This window comes from Budorcas taxicolor, chromosome 10 (assembly GCF_023091745.1).
Source record: "Budorcas taxicolor isolate Tak-1 chromosome 10, Takin1.1, whole genome shotgun sequence".
In the NCBI taxonomy this organism is placed as follows: Eukaryota; Metazoa; Chordata; class Mammalia; order Artiodactyla; family Bovidae; genus Budorcas; species Budorcas taxicolor.
The window spans coordinates 79,994,495-80,013,223 of NC_068919.1; the positions used below are offsets into that span (position 1 = coordinate 79,994,495).

An 18,729-nucleotide genomic window follows, 5' to 3' on the forward strand; every position below is an offset into this window, starting at 1 on the left:
ATCCTTTTATTTGACAAGTTAGGAAAAGTAAGCGTCAAGGGATCTACTCAAGGTAAGTTAGCAAGAGATTTGACCTGAAAACCTTCCTCTGAGAGCCCTTTCCATAGCTTTACCCGACATCCAAACAGCTTCAGCCAAAGCCACAAATTAAGCTGAGTGGACCACAGCATCACCTTCAAGCCCCTAATGCTGCAAGCTGTTCTCTGCACCCACCGCAAGGTCTTGGACAAGCCCCAAGCTCTCCCTGGCCCAGCCTGCCTCCTCGTTGTCAATATTGTCCCCAAGAAGACCTCTTGCCTTTTCTTGCCTATGACCTTGCTTCTTCTTTTTTTAAACTTCTGATTCTCTGCAACTTCTTCCCACATTTATTCCTTTTGCCCATATCTGCTCCTTCCCCTCTGATAGTTCCTTGAGGCCCCAGAGAACAGAGGTAAATCATAGGGTATCTCTCTCACAAAGCCTTCCCTCAATTATCCATTTAATTTCCTACCACTCCATGCATTCCCATGATAGCCAAATCTTTTGCATCATTAATGTACAAATAATTCCACTGGTCTGTGCTGGGGTCTGGGGAAGTGGCTTCTCCAGAGTGTGATGCAGACTCAGTTACTGTCCAGAAGGATATGCTTTCTTGGCACGAGAAGGGTTTCCAGTCAGCAAAGTCCTGTCTGATGAGATTTGGCTCAGCCTTTCCATAGGAAGGGGCTGTCTCTGTCTTTCTACCACAACTGGGAGGCCAGCTCCTTGGTAGGAATTTGGGGTTCAGACACACTGGAGACCCCATCTGAACTAAGTAAGGAACCTGGGCTAATGTAGCCCCTCTCTACCTGCTTACCCCTGCTTGCCTTCCCAGCCCAGCCGAGGTCCCCCTGTTCCATGCTTGCTCAGCGCCTGTACTTTTTCGTCATCAAACTTATTGAGATGATTTGAACGATCATAGTTGAATGTGGTCTCCTTCACTACATTATGAACTTCATGTAGAGAGGGAAGTGTGTCTGTCTTGTTTCCCATTACTGTCCCGGGAACCAGCACAAAACTGTTATCAGGCTCAGCAAACATTTGTCTAATGAAGGAATAAAGGCATATCTGTTCCTTTTCATCTCTAGGTGTTTATGAGAAAAAAAAATGTGATTCATCATATGAAGGACAAGAGGCTGTGAAGCTTCCTTCACCCGTCCTGCTGGAAGACACTTGGTATTTACAGGTGTCCTAAGCAGAGGAGGCTTGTGGGCCTTTCTTTTGCACATCTCCAAGCAGGCTAATCTGCAGCCAGAGGGAAATGGCCTATTCGTCTGATGCGGAGGTTAAGAAAGTGGGTCACTGACTTCAGCAAGTGATTTAACCTCTCTGGGCCTCAGTTTCCTCATCTGTCAAGTGGGGATAATCACTCTTCTTATTGAATAAGGTTTGGGTGAGGGTTACAGGGCTAAAACAGGTAAGCTGCTTAGCATACATACCACCTGACACATCAGAAGTGCTCAAGAAATGTTAATGATCATTCTTAATGGAAGCAGGGGTCCCTTGGGTTGACCTTCATGCACCTTAAGCTCAGATCTGAGATCGTAGGGAAGATAATGAGGCAAATCGGAGGGCTCACTTGAACCAGGTAATATTCCCTTTGTTAATCGAAGCCCCCCTCACTCTCACCTGGCACTGAGGTGCCGAATGCCACAAAAATAACAGCCGTGACCGAGTCCTTGAGGCCAATGGTGCAGCCGAAGTGGGAGGCCAGGTCCCCAATGATGGCGGTGAGCATGCCGATGATGAGAATGGAGACAACGAAGCAGGCCCAGCCGTGGCAGTACTCTGTCGGGGGCACGCAGGCAAACAGCACCTTCCAGAAGACCGTGAGGAAGTGCATGACGTAGTCAAAGCAGGAAGGCAGCCTCTCCTCGCCTGACTCATCCTCATCCTCGTCCCCTGCTGAAGGCAAGAAAAGCGGGCAGCGGGGTCAGATCCTCATTCATGAGAAAGTCAAGTCCAACCCACCTCAGGAGCATCACTGGCGGCACAGAGACGCCAGCTGTCTCCTGGGCAGCTGGTGCAGGCACCTGAAAACAGGAGGGAAAGAGAAAACGCATGGGGATGCCCCACTAGTCAATTTGAATGCAGGGAGAGTGAGAGAGTGGGAGAGAGGGAACAGAGGAGTAAGGAAGAAGAGAAAGAGACGGAATGTGGGAGTGTGAAAACGACAGGGCAGTGGGGGAGAGAGGGAGGGAGATGGAGAAGGCATGGTGTTGCTTAGGTGAAGAAAAGCGGGAGCTGTGAGCCCACTCTTCACTGGACACCCACAGGGCTCCTAATTTTCCTGACATGACTACTGCAATAACCACGTGGTTCTGGTCATTATCCATCCACAGTGAGACACCTGTCATTCCAGATCATGTGGGCATTCTGGTGAGTCAGCTGTTGTTCAGCCACTAACTCAAGTCCAACCCCATGGACTGCAGCACGCCAGGCTTCCCTGTCCTTCACTATCTCCTGGAGTTTGCTCAAACTCATGTCCATTGAGTCGGTGATGCCATCCAACCATCTCATCCTCTGTCACCCTCTTCTTCTGCCTTCAATCTTTTCCAGCTGATGGGTCTTTTCCAATGAATCTGCTCTTTGCATCAGGTGGCCAAAGTATTGGAGTTTCATCTTTGGTATCAGTCCTTCCGATGAATATTCAGGGTTTATTTCCTTTAGGACTGACTGGTTGGATCTCCTTGCAGTCCAAGGAGGGACTCTCAAGAGTCTTCTCCAACACCACAGTTCAAAAGCATCAGCTCTTTAGCACTCAGTCTTCTTTATGGCCCAACACTCACATCCATATTTGACTGCTTAGAAAAACCATAATTTTGACTATACAGACCTTTATTGACAAAGCAGTGTCTCTGCTTTTTAATATGCTGTCTAGGTTGGTCATAGCTTTCCTTCCAAGAAGCAAGTGTCTTTTAGTTTCATGGCTGCAGTTGCCATCTGCAGTGATTTTGGAGACCAAGGGAAAAACATCTGTCACTGTTTCCACTTTTTCCCCATCTATTTGCCATGAAGTGATGGGACCAGATGCCATGATCTTTGTTTTCTGAATGTTGAGTTTTAAGCCAGCTTTTTCACTCTCCTCTTTCACTTTCATCAAGAGGCTCTTTAGTTCTTCTTCACTTTCTGCCATAAGGGTGGTGTCATCTGCATATCTGAGGTTACTGATATTTCTCCCAGCAATCTTGATTCCAGCTTGTGCTTCATCCAGCATTTTGCATGATGTACTCTGCATATAAATTAAATAAGCAGGGTGACAATATACAGCCTTGACATACTCCTTTCCCAATTTTGAACCAGTCCTTGGTTCCATGTCCAGTTCTAACTTGCTTCTTGACTCGCATACAGGTTTGCCATTCTCCAAATATCCCGTGGGACGGAGCTGGGCTGTTCCCGGTTTGTCCTTGCCAGGAAATTCGGGCAGAGTTGCCCACTCGGCTGTCCAGGAGGATAGGACGTGCTGCAGCTCGGTCAAAGGCAAGCTCTGTCATGTTCCAACATGACCTGTGGAAGCAGGATTCAGGGCACTTGGGCTCCAGCTGCATCTTTTCCATGAAGAGAATCTGGAACCTGGCATCAATCCCTTTTTGTTTCTGAACGTTGGTTCTCTCATTTGAAAAAGGAGGGCATTCGATTATGTGGCTGATAGTCTACTCATTGTCTCTTTAGGGGCAGAGTAAGGTCATAAGAGGGGACGTCTGGAAGCAGGTGATAGAAAAGGCGGGGCAGTGAACACAGCGGCAGTGGCCCTCTCTTCCTGTCTGTACTTTGGCTGTGGTGCTGGGACCTCAGGGATGCGACCCAGTGGGTTGCTATGACAACAAAGCTTCACGAAAAGAGACAAGGCCCAGAGTGCTGGGCAGCACAGAAGGCCTCAGTGGTGCTGAGACCCACTGCTGCTGGGAGTGATGAGACCCCTCCCTTCCCATGCTAACCTGCATGTAGGCCTCTGGGATGCTGGCTGTGCCATGGGTGCCCACTGAGGAAACCTGTCACTAAGTGCCAAGGAGCGATCTGGAATCACCCAGAGCAGAGGTCTGTCAGTCAATGCAAAGTTTTTACCAACCTCAGACCCACACATCTATAAATCAGAATAGTCTCTCATTTTACAGAAAAGGAGGACTGCCTTAACAAGATGATGGAATGATGAAAGCCAGAATGTCTTAAGCTTCTATTTAGCACCAGACTCTGTAGCTTTCTACTCTCTTTGCTGAGAAAGAAAGGTAGCAATAGTTCCTTTTTTTGGGTGACAAAACTGAGACACAGGGAGGACAGCTTGTCTGAGTTCACATAGCATGCATGTGTGCTCAACCGTATCCAGCTCTTTGTGACCCCTGGACTGTAGCCCACCAGGCTCCTCTGTCCATGAGATTTCTCATGGAGGAATACTGGAGTGGGTTGCCATTTCCTTCTCCAGGGGATCTTCCTGACCCAGGGGTTGAACCCACGTCTCTGGCGTCTCTTGCATTGGCAGGTAGATTCTTTACCACTAGCGCCACCTGGGAAGCTCTTCACACAGCAGAACCAGGGTCTGGAAGCAGAGATAGCCATGCTCCTTTAGTTACCCCCATGTTTGTCTTCCAAAGTGACCCAGTGAAAAGACAAACATCTAGGGTAAGAGCCGGGAAGGCTGGCTGCTGAGGCCCTTCCTGAGATGAGTGAGCTGCTGACATGTCTGTGTTCCTGCTTCTCTGGAGCTTCCTGCTCCTCCCAGCAAAGCCTGTGTCCATCCCGAGACCCCCTTACCTGCACTGACAGTGATGGCCTCCATGAACTGGTCCCTCCAGGAATGGGTCCCCACGACCAAGGCCAGGTTTGTCTTCCTAATCAGCTTGTCCACGGTAGTCTGTCAGGGAGATTAAAACTTGGAACCATGAGGTCAGAATGCTCAGAACCACTGAAGAATTCGGCACTTCGTGGGGATGAAAGATACCCTGCGCTCCAGGGGGCTCCACGTGGGTTCTGTAAGTTATGCATGAAATGGCCTCAGGGGGGCATCTTCTGGCATAGTCCTTCCACTGTCCTCTTCTTGGGTTGTGACTGCTGACATTGGATATTTAAAGCAATACAATAGAGAATAACACTACAGTGAAAGTGAAGTCGCCCAGTCGTGTCTGACTTTTTGCGACCCCATGGACTACTAGCCTACCAGGCTCCTCCCTCCATGGGATTCTCCAGGAAGAGTACTGGAGTGGGTTGCCATTTCCTTCTCCAGGGGATCTTCCCAACCGAGGGATCAGTAAACCTAGACCTGGGATAGTGAATTTCAGTATCTTTGTTTTAAAAATACAATTAAATAGTGATGATACTTTTGGGGTATTATAGCTCATTTGTTCCATAGGCCGTGTAATACTTCCTCACTGTTCCTAAGTTACAAATGACCAGAACTGTTTGTTCCATGTTACAAATGGGAAAACTGAGACTGGGGTGGGTAAGTGATTTGCGCAGTTTCAACTTTATGTATTCAGTGGTGACGTTAGAACAAAACTCCAGGGCTTCTACCTCCCACCTCATTATTTTGTTATTCAGTTACATCTCACTTATGGCCTGACCTTGAACTCATAGGACTCCTCGATGATGACCTCTAGTTTGGGGTGTTCACCCAATATTGGCTTTCCCATTTCTGCTATCCTCTTGGCTTCTTCTTCTTCCACAGTCAGCTTCCTGTCTGTCACCTCTGCAACAAAACAAAACCAGACGAGCTTTAGCACATTTGCCATTCCCTGGTAGTCTAAATAAAGCTCGGAGTATTAGGCATTGGCAATGGGCATACAGGAAATAACTCTTGAGGATGGGGATTTTATGTGCTTGTTAGTGCCTCTTTCTATAAGCTGCTAAACAGACCATGAAAAGGTTCCTTGCACGTTCTGAGCTTAACATCCCTCTTTCCATTTTTAGACCTGGCTTGGGTTGGGGCGGGGGAACCTGACCCAAAGACCTTCTGAGAAGCAGCACCAAGTGAAGCCCCAAAACATTTGATGAGATATTGAAGAGCTGGAAACAAAAGCCAAATCTCTTGACCTTTAACAGCTTTGAACTGTTGGGCATGACTGGCATGACTACTTCATATAAAGGTTCCTGGGGGTCAGAAGCACATTTCAACCAAATGGAATGTCCACTGGCTCACATTAACATCTGTCTCCAACATTCTTAGGACTGTAACTTCAATAAGGGACAAAAAGGATGTTTTCAGGAATATCTACATTTCGTACTAGTGAATATTAGCCTCACAATGAGAAACTTGGACGGCTTCCCTCAAAATGTCATGATTTCTAAATGAAAGAGCCCTAGGATTTTTAAGGAACCAGGCACATTTCTTCTGAAATACAAATACTTGTTCAAAAACACACAAAGAGAAAGTTCTTCCTTTATTTCTTTCTGAGGTATTCCGTGTGCCCCTCAGTATCTTGACTCATTTACAATCCCTTCTCATGTTGAACAGTTACAACTTTTTTCCACTTCAGCTGGTGAGCCCATTTTAAGACCATTTCACCATGAAGACATGTTTTCTGGATTAAAGTGAAACAGAGATTGAATCTTTTTATTTCCCTTTGATTAGAAAATTGCTCTTGGCAGTCTGTTTCTTTCAGAGCTCGTTTAAACATCTTTCCATCCGAGTCCACATTCTTACATGCAATTAATTCTTTTATTTGGCTCTTTAATTGCTTTTATTCCACACAGTGAATCTCCCAGGGGAGTCTTCTAGTCCTTGAGTAATCTCAAGGACAAAACGGGTCAGAGGACAAGAAGGTCTTCTTTTCTCTCTATCTTGGGGATTGGTGAAGCATGGTGAGGGGTGAGACTTGAGCTCTTAAAGTTGCAAGGAAAATAATTTACTGGAAAGACTGTAAACCAGGCAGAGGGTCTGTTTTATATAAGAATTTTTAAAGCTGTTTTGAATGAAGACTGGTAAGAGAGTGTGCAGTGGATTCCTGGGCTGGCTGTTTTACTCAGTGCTTCTGGCTCCAAAGGCAGAAGGCAATCCCAGAATGTTGGGGAGCTGTCCGTGGTGCTGTCCTCCCGCTAGTGTTGGTGACCACTCTTGGAAACAGTTACTTCTCATGGATCAGCATCCTCCTGTACATTTCTAAGCATATACCCTCTTGCAGCCTGACTTTATTTAGTCCATATGAGCCTCTTATTAGGTAATTCTGAAAATAAGTCTGGCTATGAAGTCAGTGATCCTAGAAGCTAGACTGCAAGCCACTCTGAATAAAAGCCTTTGTAAAAACGTATATATGTGGATTCTTTAAAAAACATGGGCATTCTTTTCCTCTACTTGTGGTCTTTGGGACCATATTACAATGCATATCCTAGTAGAGACAGTATTATTCCACTCCTCCCTCCCCATTTCCCCCATGTCATACTCTGCATGTGCCACAAGAACTTTATCCCAACATAATAAGCTCTCCAGTGACTTATAAATGTACCTGTCTAACCCCTTGTCTAGCTATCAATCTAGCACTGTATCCATCTGGCAGGATATTGATCTAGCTACTGACCTGTCCAACCCTGTGGTGACAGTCAGTTTTTCCATCTAGCTCTCTGCAGAAATCACTGTGACAAATAACCAATCCTCTATCTTTGGATCTCCCACAGCCCCACAGAGGTTCTCTCTCTCTCTCTCTCTCCCCATATATATATATATATATATATATATATATCTGTTAATGATTGATTCACATGCTTTTAAATCAATTCTGATTTAGTATCTTGGTTTGGTAGTAATTCCTGCCTTACTTCTGCAATGATCATTTCTTTACATTCAAATTAAGCTACTTTCTTGAGAAGGTGAGAAGTCTCAAACCTTAAAGATCATAATTATTCTGATCACTTGTTAATGTAACCTCTCAATTTTGAGTGTAGAAAATAAATGACAGGTGACTTTGATATTCAGACTGACTAAACAAACACTGAGATCTAGAAAAAGGAGGAGGAAGGGGGAAAAGAGAGAATGAACCTATTAATAGGATGGAAGATTAAACAAATATTGGAAGAGAGAAGAGCTTGCCAGGCCAGACTGGAATAGATTGCCATGAATGTTTTACAGACATTCTCAGAAAGAAATGGGGCAGTGTAGTCAGGTCCCTGAGCTTGGAGGCATAGCTCAGATTGAACACATTTTCTCTCCATTTATCACGAGGCATTGTGAATCACGTTTTCGTGGCCACCTGGAAAAATCCAAACAAGGAGTTGAGATTTCCAGTGAATTTAAAGTCTAGCCAAGGGCTCCTAAATTGAAGGTTTACAGATTGAAAGATCTAGGAAATGACACCTTTTTTTTTCTTCCTGTTTTAGTGTCTACTGGTATCTGTGCCAATGTGTTAAAAGTATAATGAAGCTTAAATTAAATCACAATCTCTGTTTTGAGCATATGTATGTGTGGCTGGTAGTGGGTAGAGGCAAGAGTTGGGACAAAAAAGCCTGAATGCCTTCTCAGGCGAGAAGATGAGCTAACTGGAGAAGGAGCACCCAGTGCTTTGACATTAAAACCTGGGAGAAGAGTGGAATATATGGGGTTGGAGGTAGTCATTATCTTATTGATATAAGAGGAAGCAAGAAACTAAGGAAGCTGAAGTGGTTCTTTCCAGAAAGGGAAAATGTAGGGGTTTATCTACTTTTTTTTTTTTTTTCCAGTTTATGACTCCAAGGAGATCAATGTCCTTAGTATGTAACCTGCCCCTTTCTCAAACTCAGTGTACAGCCTATGGCGACTATCAGTGAATTCTGAAAGATGTTTTGCATCTTAAATGACCTTACAATTTTTATATGTTCAAAGGACTGATGAAATGTAAAATGTTATTTTAGCATATATTGGGACACCTTGTATAGCTCGCTTTGTCTGCACCAAGAGTTACGGTATTGCCCATATGCCAGCAATGCCTTCCTAACTACTCACAAAGTTGGATATTGTCTGTGATTTGATTACACGGATGCAAGCATATTTGGTACATTCCCTATGACAGGCTCTAGATTCTGTGTGAGAATATCCCCAATATAAATTCTGCCAAATTTCTATATCCAATCAAATAATTGCCCCCTCACCACATAATATTCTAATTCTTCTTGTCATTCATGGCACATGTGATTTCAAAGATCAATGACAAATGAACCAAAGTTCTAGAAATTTATGTCTCTGCTGTGATGAGATGGAAGATCTTCAGGATCAATAAAATTCCAGATTCCTTAAAAACTACTTTTCATGTTCTCACAGAAGCTCCTGATTATTTCTCCCCAGACCCCATCCAGATTGAAGTATTTGCTTTCTCATCCCATCATGATCCTATTAGGAGAGTCAGCTCTGACTCTCATCCTCTCTTGCCCCACAACATGAGATGATGGAGGAATTAAGACTCAGGAGAAGTGTATGACCTCCCTCCATTTTTTCAGTAAGTTTCAGTTCTTTTCCTGGTCTCAGAGAGGACCAACTACGCCTTTACCCACATCCACTGAAATGGTGCTCAAGGAATTGTCTACCTCCTCACAATCACTTGCAGTAGGGAAATACATCTCCTGGTCCTTAAGAGAACTTAAGCCCACAGCTCCTAGTAAATAAAGCAAAGGATATTGGTCTTAAAGTAAATAATGGCACTGGCAAGAAGCAGAAAAAGGGATGGAGGGAAGACACCTCTTACCTGGCGATAACAGGAGCGCTGTTTGCAAATGGGTACCAGACAAAGGGAAGAAAGAAAAGGAAAGAGCATTAAGGTCCCATCTGGAAAGTGTCCCCAGGTTTTGCGGCTGCAGTAGCGCAAGAAAAGCAGTGAGCTTAGTAGGTGAGAGCACTGTGGCCACATGCAAAAGGCAGCAATTGGAGCATGCGCAGCAGCCGCAGCAAGAGGTGTGAACTATTGGAGAGAGCACTGGGCACCAGGGCCTTGCAGCTGCAAGTTTCCCCCACAACTTCTCTACAACCCTGAGGGCTATGGATAGAGGAATGAGGATGGGGGGAACTAAGTAGGTGGAGCAGAGACAGAATTGGCCATTCGTGATCTTCTAAAGGATCAGGTTATCACATCCATTCTGTAAAGGAGTGAGAATCCAGTTATCTTCAAACTGTATAGGTTGCAACCCTACCAGAGCTTTGAGTATCCCTAAAAGGATAACCTCGTGAAAAGATAAATCCTGCAAAATGTTTTCCTTGAACAGTGTATCATTTTATAGAGAAAGGCTGGAGGTTGGAGGCCATGGCCTCCTCCCATTTTGCATCGACTCTATCTACTGTGCAAAGTCACTGTGAAGCCAACTGCAAAGTCATTGCAATGGGTAGATGTTCAGTAGAGGTTTGCCATTTGCCACCTATTTCAGCAATTGTATTTTTCACAGATCCTGTGGGGCTGCATCACTGAATGGTGTTTTGTTTCAGAAAGGACAGGCTAAGTCAGAGTCTAGATACTCTGGACCAGAGAGACTGTCATACCGAAAGCTACTGACAGATGGGAGATGACAAATGCAAGGTCCTTAAATGGTCTGGTAAGCTGAGTTAAAGATATACCCAGCACAGGTCTTTCCTAGCCCCTGAGTTTTCACTTACGCTAACCTCTCCTAGATTTCAAGATAAAAGAAATTCTTGTAACATACCACATTTTCACTTTGATGGTGTCTTAGTACAGCACCTCCCTCCCTGTCTCTTGTCAAATAAAAGCCTGGGAATATCCTGCTACATACTCCTGGTGCAGCTGGTGACTGATGGGGATTGATGAGGAATAAGTGAGGCAGGGGGCAGGGCAAGGTGTCTGTAAATTGTTTCTTCTAAAAATCTCTAAGAACACAGCTCAGTCTGTAATTCCGTATTCACAGCCACTGAAAACACATATGGATACAGAATCTTTATGGTACATAATCAGGGAGAATAGCAGTTGACTTTTTCTGGTTTCTCCCATATGGAATTCTAAGGGGCAATGGATCAGTGGATCTTTGTACTACACTGAGATGAGAGATGGACAGATAGCAAGACAGCCTGCTCATTCTACTCCTCCTATGGATCTTCACAGAAGAGCCTCTCCTGGCCCCCAAGTTCTGGTGGAGAGTAGAAAAAAAAGAAAAGAAGAGTAGAGACCCAAACAAATCAGTGTACCCAGGTAGGCCAGACAAAGGGCAGCTCTTCCAGAAAAGTCCCTGCTGCTCTGGTTTTCACTGAGACATCCCTCCCAGCACCAGGATCATCTCTAGCACAATGAGAGGACTTTCAGTCAGCTGGGCACTGTTTCTTGGTCATGTCTATATGAACCTGAGGCTTTCCACTGAACAGTTATGGATGGATCAGTGAGATCCAGGTAGACACACTGAGTGACAGGATCCCTCCAGGGTATTTTTCCTGCTGTGGCTGATGAGAGAAGCTGGAGCTGAACTTTTCCCTGTGTTGATCCCCCAGGGTCAGGTGATTGCTCAGATACCCCAGGGACAAGCAGGAAACAGCACATCTCTGAGTATTTGGAAGGATCTGAGCAACTTGTTAGAGGGAGCCCAAAGTGAATGAAGTGAAGTTGCTCAGTCATGTCCGACTCTTTCGACCCTGTGGACTGTAGCCTACCAGGCTTCTCTGTCCATGGAATTTTCCAGGCAAGAATACTGGAGTGGGTTACCATTTCCTTCTCCAGGGGATCTTCCCGACCCAGGGATCGAACCTAGGTCTCCCGCATTGGAGGCAGACGCTTTAACCTCTGAGCCAAAGAAGGCACAAACAGGCTTCCAATGTCCAGGCCCAGGCCTGACAGCCTTGATTGTACTGCTCAGAGTTGCTCTCAGTTGTCCACTGCTAAACTCCAATGCCTCCTCTACTCCTGGGCAACTGTGTGTCCTGTTCATCCCCTCTTATTCCCTCCCTTAGTTTGTCCGGAGGATTTAATCTCCCCTCTGTAATCTGTTTTGTTTGCCAAGAATAGAATCTCTTATTTCAAATACAGCATTTTACTTTTTTGTAATGCAATTGTCACTTTGACCATGCACCCACTATGCTATGCTCTTCTGAATGCCTAAGCCTCTCCCATGCAGCAGTGATAATGAAAAGCAATGTCCACTGTGATGTTTCTCACTAGGAGAACAGCAGGACATTCTGGACATCGGGATGGGGTTTCATTTGGTTCTGAGTCTACACAATTGAGTTTTATGACCTCTTGCCTTGTGGTCTAATGCCAAAATATGGGACAATCCGAAGAAACTGAAAATAAACCCTATAGATAATAGAAACTGACAGAAAATGGACACCTTTCCTATTGGCAACTTCCACCTTGGTCACTGGGAAAAGATCTAGGGGCATATCACACTGGTAGCTTGATGAAATCCTTGTCTTCTCTCCTACTGCCTCCCCCAGGATTGGACTCCATCAGGGCTCTGCTGACATCTCCTTGGACAGAGAATCTATTGCAGTGAAAAGGGGTCCTCAAATGAAGAGTAGCCATAGGCATTCATGTTTGGTCAAGTCTCTTGAAGATCACAAGATTTATCTTAGGTCACTCTCTGTCCTGCTGTTGAATGGTCTTTATTGGGGAGGCAGAAAAGAAAAGTCTCTTCATTGGTAGAATAAAGTCATGGATGGACTTGCAACTCACTCTTCTTGTCTGGAGAAGACTGCCTTCTTTCTAGCCATCCTGTGTGATCCTTTGTCCAGCTTTCATTTGCACATAAGTAGCTAGGGACTATGGAAATTGATGAGGCTAGTTGATAACGCCCTTAGGTATCAGCTGCGTCCAACCAATCATGACGATGTGCAGTAAATGCAGAAGGGAGATAGGAATGAGGTAGGGTAGATACTGAGACAATTTCTGAGACTAGTCCAGGTGGCAGGAACACAGTCTGGGAAGCAACGGAAGTTACTCTTTTCTTCCAGCACTCTTTGGGAATCAGGCTCACGGCAACATCTTATTAGGTGGCCAAGAAGAGAATGAATAATAGAAAGCAGAGAGCGCTTCTGCTTCTCCAACACCAGGTGTGACCAAACCAGTGTGGGCACAGAAACAGTCAGATCTGCAGAGAGGGTCAGAGGACAAGGGGAACTGAGCAATCATTCATGTCTCAGAAGACCTGGGCAAAAGCCTTTAGGAATGTAGTGGCTGAATATCTTGGATCTGTCCTTGAATGAAAGGCTTCATGCTGTTGTTTGTCATGTGAAGTAGAGGCAGAAGCATCATCTTTTTTTGACAAACAAGTAGATCTCGCTGTTCTATCCTCCATGAGGCTCCCAGCAGCACATGTGTCCTGAAGGGGAGTCTAAATGACCCCCTCTTGGCATTTCCCAAGAGCATTCTTACCCACATATACTCCAACACTTGCAAAGGTGTAGCTTCCAATCATTTTATTCAAGGGAAGAAATCTTTCCTGACATCTACCTTGGTTGCAACATAATCAGTCCCTTAGGCAGGTATCCCAAGATGCAGGTCCTGAGCAAAGGAGGAGAGGAGGCCACGTCTCTGGTGTGGGATGAGGGTTATCTCAAGACCTGGGTAATGCTCTCATTTGCAGACGCCAAGCCAAGGCTGCCTTCTGTGAACTGTCCAACATCTATTTCTCAAGGATCAACACCAACCACACCATTGAGAGTTCCTCCTATTGGAAAACCCAAAAGGCCATACTTGGGGCCGGCCCAATGTCAGTCTTTTTCCAGGGCCTTCTGGCTGAGGTGATTTCCATATCTGGAGTTAATCACTTCACTTTTGCAGACTCAATTTTCTGCTTTCAGGACTGCATTACCCTAAAGCAGTCAGAATAAAGTACCCCGCCTTGGGCTAGACAAGAGGTAGAACGAGATGGGGTGGGAAGTCAAGGGAAGGATGAACAGCTCAGGGTTCCAGATTGCATGACTACCTTGGAAGCCAGCTTTCCCTCAGAGAGCTCCCAGAAGTGTGACCTCTGACAACTGGTATATCTTTCCACGTTTAGCTCTACCCAACTGTGAAATAGCCAGATAAAACACTTACCTCCACGAAGGGCAAAGCGGCCCATGGGCCACTCTGCAAGTGAAAAACCTGCCAAGCACTCCACGGAGGTTGGGAGATGCAGCAGAAGGCTGTCAAAGCGTCATTGCAACATGGGATCCAGCCCCCTCCCCAGCCCCTCCCCCATTCAATCCAGGCTAGAGAGAGAGGAGGGCAGAAGGAGGAGGAGGCAGGGAAGGGGCACAGGCATGCCTCGCATGCATTCCTTTCATCTTCTCCTCCCCATCCACCAAGGAGTTGGCACATTTACAGGTGACTTTGTGTGGGGTGGGAAATGGGGCAGGGGTGGGCGGTGGAAGAGGAAGTGCAGGGGACATTGGGAATCAGATAATTGGAACACAAGGCAGATGTGACTCAGCAGGGTCATGAGGAGTCGAGGCTGCACTGTGCCCAGGAGGTGAAACAGGAGGACTTGGAAATAAGCTAAGGCTAAGAAGGCAGAGATGATACCGAAACAGGGTGAGAGCGAGAATATAGGAGGGAAAAGAATAAAAAAAGTCCATTGGTCAAAAGGAGGAAGGAAGAAAAAGAAAAAAGGGGGGGAGGGGAGAAAAAAAATATAGTTGCTTTTTGTTCTTGTTGCTTTACAGCTTGTTTAAATTTTTTTCTTTTTGTTTTATTTTGTTTGTTCATTTTTTGGTTTTTTGTTGCTGTTGTTGTTGTTTTTTAAAGAATCTCACACCTGATATTCCACGTTCCATCCATTTCGGTTCACCAAGGACAATGAAGAAATTCTCTTGCCTTTCGTATTCCTCCTCATCTACTATTTTAACCCTTACGGTTTTCCTGTAGGGACAACAAGAGAGAAAGTGTCGACTGGGTCGGTAGGTTGGTTGGTCACCCGGAGCACAGCCTTTAAAATCATTCCCCATCACTCTTGGCACATGCAGCCCAGTCCCGCCATGGTGGCTTTTGACAGGACTCAGTGGATTATATTGTTCTTATGTCAAAAAAGGTCTTAGCTTTTCTTTTCTCCTTGGTCAGAGTTGTCCTTATGAGTGAGAGGGAAAGGGAGTCAGAAGGCAAGGGAAAGTGGGCAAAGGAAGGGATCCATGAGGATGGGAGGGAAATGGGAAGGAAAAAGGGGGTTGATGGTGGGGAGGAGTCATTTTCGATCCTGCTGATGGTTAGTACAAAGTGAGTTGGGCAGCACATTCCATTGGGTGTCACATGGTAACTGGCATTTCTTTGGGGAGTAGGTGAACTGCTGGCCTATGGGGGTGGCCCAGGGCTCTTCTACAACAGAGAATGTCAACAGTATCTAGCTAGGGGCTTGTTTCCCTTCCTTGGGTCTATACCCACTTCATATGTGAGCCTCATAGAGAAAATCTTAAAAGGAAAGTATTTTTGAGGCAGGGAAATCAGAGAGAAAGAGAAAGGAAAGAAGGAAGGCAGAATTCTATCATCTTCTTCATTCTTTACCTTGTAGGGGCTTTAGTGGTGGGAAGTAAAATAAATACGTATTGACCACAATATGATGTGGGACTCCTTTAAGTTACAGCTGATGCATTCCTGAAAAGTGTGATGAAAATGCCACAAATCATCAATTCTAAATCATCTTTGGACCTCTGTCACATGGGGGTGATGTGTCTCAAAGCTGGCTTCCTTAAATGCAGATTATTAGGCATCAAGGGGACACGGTGATGGAGGTTTCTGCTCATTTCTGGGTATCTCAACAAAGCATGTGCTACTCACTCAGTCATGTCTGATTCTTTGCAACCCTATAGGCAGTAGCCTGCCAGGCTCCTCTGTCCATAGGGACTCTCCAGGCAAGAATACTGGAGTGGTTGCCATGCCCTCCTCCAGGGGATCTTCCCAACCTAGGGATTGAACCCAGGTCTTCCGCATTGCAGGCAGATTCCTTACCATCTGAGCTACCAGGGAAGCCCAAGAATACTGGATTGGGTAGCCTATCTCTTCTCTAGGGGAATCTTCCTGACCCAGGGATTGAACCGGGGTCTCCCACATTGCAGGCAGATTCTTTACCATCTGAGCTACAAGGGAAGCCCCAACAAAGCATAGTATCTATTAAAACCAAATCATACAGGAAAGCAAAGTTTCCAAGAAAATCCCTCCCTTTCACAGACTGGCCTGAGGCTGGTTCAGGTCCACTGTTATTGTAGAAGTTGCCATGTGGGCCTGAATCTCTCTGTGTGGCTTCTCCTGGTCCTTCATGGAACCACAGTGGTGTCAAGAAGTCCTAACAGTGAGCCCTAATTGTTATTTTCTGCTTTTTATCTTGTATTTTGTTTGTTTTGCCTGGGACCTAAATGCTCTCTAAAGGATAAAATGTGCTAACAAACAATAGTGTAAAAAGTTTCATTAGAACCTCTGATGTTCCTGTTCCATTCTGAAGACAGGCTCGGCTTTATCATCTATACAGTGTTAGGCTGATCTAAGGTGCTTTGTTGGGCACTGGACTTGCTGTGCATTTGTGGGTGTGTGTGTGTGTGTGTGTGTGTGTGTGTGCTTGTGTGTGACCTTTTGAGCACTTTCTGGACATCTTTCCACACCTTGCTCTGTGCACCAAAGACAAATATCACCAATTGTCAAGAGGCATTTTCTGGGACTCTCTCTCACCCTAGATGTGGTACCCTAGGGCTGTGTACAGGATGTAAGCCCAGCCTGTTTTTCCACTGCAGCGACTCTGCTGGGGGATGGGAAGGGGGTGCTTGCTCTGTGACCCTGGGCACGGTCTGGAGGGACCCGATTGATGGCTCTGCCCTCCTGCACAGTATGATCCATCCGAAAAAAGGATTTTCTGTCTTGTCTCTTGGAGGCTGGGGTGTATGGGGCCATTTAAGTCGAAGCAGAAGCTCCGCCCACTCTGAGAAGTCCTGTGACTTCTTGGGGGAGCCTCCCCTCAGGTCAGAATCCTCCCTCCCATCTTATAACTGCCTTCACACCTAGATGCCCTTCACAGGGAAAGCAGAGTATGATAGGCAGGTCTTTGATCTAGACCTAGAACTCATACCTGTACTTTGAGCTCAATCAAGGTCAGGGAGAGAAAAATACCCTTGCTTGCAGGGATATGGCAGTTAAGCAGCTCTCACCGTAGGAGCATGCCTTGAGGAATGGATGAACCACAAATAGAACCCAAATCCAAATATATTGATCGTTCGTACCCAGGGACTATCAGCTTAGCCCTGAGAAGAGCTGCCCTGTGGACCTTGGCTAAGAGCTGAGCTGGTGTTCCAGGGCTGCCCTTCTGCCTGGAGCTGCGCTATCTTTTCCTTCCTTGCATCCTAAATCACTTGGGAGAAGCAGAGAGCTTCGTGTATGATACTCTCGGGGCTGTGGCTGGTGCTTGCTCTCTCTCAATTTTTTTCCCATATCCATTTCCTCATCCCACAAAAGTTACCACTGGCTCTTGAGCATCCCTCTTATGATACCATGTGACAGGCTGGCAGGTGTTAGGACAGAGCTGTATGCAGAGAGAGGAGAGAGAGAGAGGGAAAGAGAGGACGAGAAAGGAAACAGGGACAGTGAACCGGAGAGGGAGAAGACGGGGAAAGAGAAGGCGACAAATGGGTAGGAGAAAGGGGGAAACAAGGGGAGAGGAGGGTGTTAACGTTAGTGTGCAGGACAGGGTACTACACCTTTCTGACAACTCATATCCACCATGCGGGGGACCATCATCTCAAGGAAGTAATTCTTGTTTTTCTCATACGCCTCACCATCAATTACCTTGATGTGAACTGCTTTGCTGTGGATGGAAAAATAAGGATCATAAGCAAGGAGTAGACTGGGGGGCTAGCCAGGCAGGGAAGGAATGGGAGGAGAAAGAAACAGGGAAAAGATCCAGAAGGGCCAAAAATCTGCCCCAACACCATAGGAGCACAGAGGAGAGTGGTCGCCCCAGAACGCCTTCCAGCCCCACCAGACTCCTCCCAGGCTTTGAGTGGCTTCATGGCATTATTAGACTGGAAGACGCTCAGGCTTTGCAGTTAAAGGATCTAGGTTCTAATCCTGTGTACGCTATGTGACCTTGGACGAATAATTTCACTGCTACACAAACAGGCCGAATAACACTAACATCATCCCAGGGCAAACGTGAGAGCTGTGAAATATACGTATAAAGGCTCAGACATTTAGGTTCTTCTAAAGCATTTCCTTCCTTATTCTGTCTTGCTTTTAGAGCAAGAGAGAACTAAAAAAAAAAATTTTTTTTTTCTTTTGAAATCAGCTGATACTGACTTGAAAGGTTTATTTTATAGAAAGGGCAGAAAGGGCAGTGTGTGGGGGGATGTTGCTGGCCCGTGGGAGTTTTGCCTGGAACCAGTCCCTTTCTCTGTGTTTGTGACTATCACAGGGAAACCTGGAGGGCCGTTTGGCTCAAGTCACACCTTCTGGTAATTCACAGCAGTTGTCAAACACTACTGATCAGATCTGCAAATGAGCTTCTGTTGTCAGAGGAACACACTGACTGGATCACAGGAATTCTGACTCTCTGAATTACGATTAATTCATAAATCCTACAGCAATCTTGTGATGAGTGCAATTAAGTTGTTTTTGTGCTAAAAGTAGTTGTTCTGTTAAACATTGAAAAACAAAAACCAATTTCAGGAGCCCTGTTTTGCATATTTTTTTACTTTAAAAAATACATATTACCAGGAGCTTCAAAAACAGAGGAGGTCCTGAGCCTCTCCCAGGCTGTGCTTGACTTGGGGGATGTTTCCAGATCAGACCCCAGATACTAAGGGGGAGAGACACTGTGGGATAAGGGTGGGCATGGAGCTGAGTCTCCCCTCAGCGGTGGGAGAGAAGGGGCCAC

The 18,729-nt window shown here is 45.8% G+C and overlaps 1 protein-coding gene across 10 annotated transcripts in view; it reads right to left on the reverse strand.

Annotated features, from left to right (window-relative positions):
* The window catches only part of SLC8A3 (solute carrier family 8 member A3), a 162,453-nt gene that overhangs the window by 2,724 nt on the left and 141,000 nt on the right, over window positions 1-18,729 (reverse strand). For 3 of the 10 annotated variants that reach the window (XM_052646314.1, XM_052646315.1, XM_052646313.1), the window contains 5 exons: window positions 17,555-17,661; window positions 9,657-9,674; window positions 5,574-5,698; window positions 4,768-4,867; window positions 1,648-1,923 (listed from right to left, as the gene is read on the reverse strand). In XM_052646314.1, the coding sequence (XP_052502274.1) occupies window positions 1,648-1,923; window positions 4,768-4,867; window positions 5,574-5,698; window positions 9,657-9,674; window positions 17,555-17,661 (626 nt within the window). Of the gene's footprint in view, window positions 1-1,647; window positions 1,924-4,767; window positions 4,868-5,573; window positions 5,699-9,656; window positions 9,675-14,637; window positions 14,742-17,554; window positions 17,662-18,729 lie in introns of all 10 variants that reach the window. The other 7 variants (XM_052646322.1, XM_052646316.1, XM_052646317.1 and 4 more) reach the window with 7 other exon arrangements.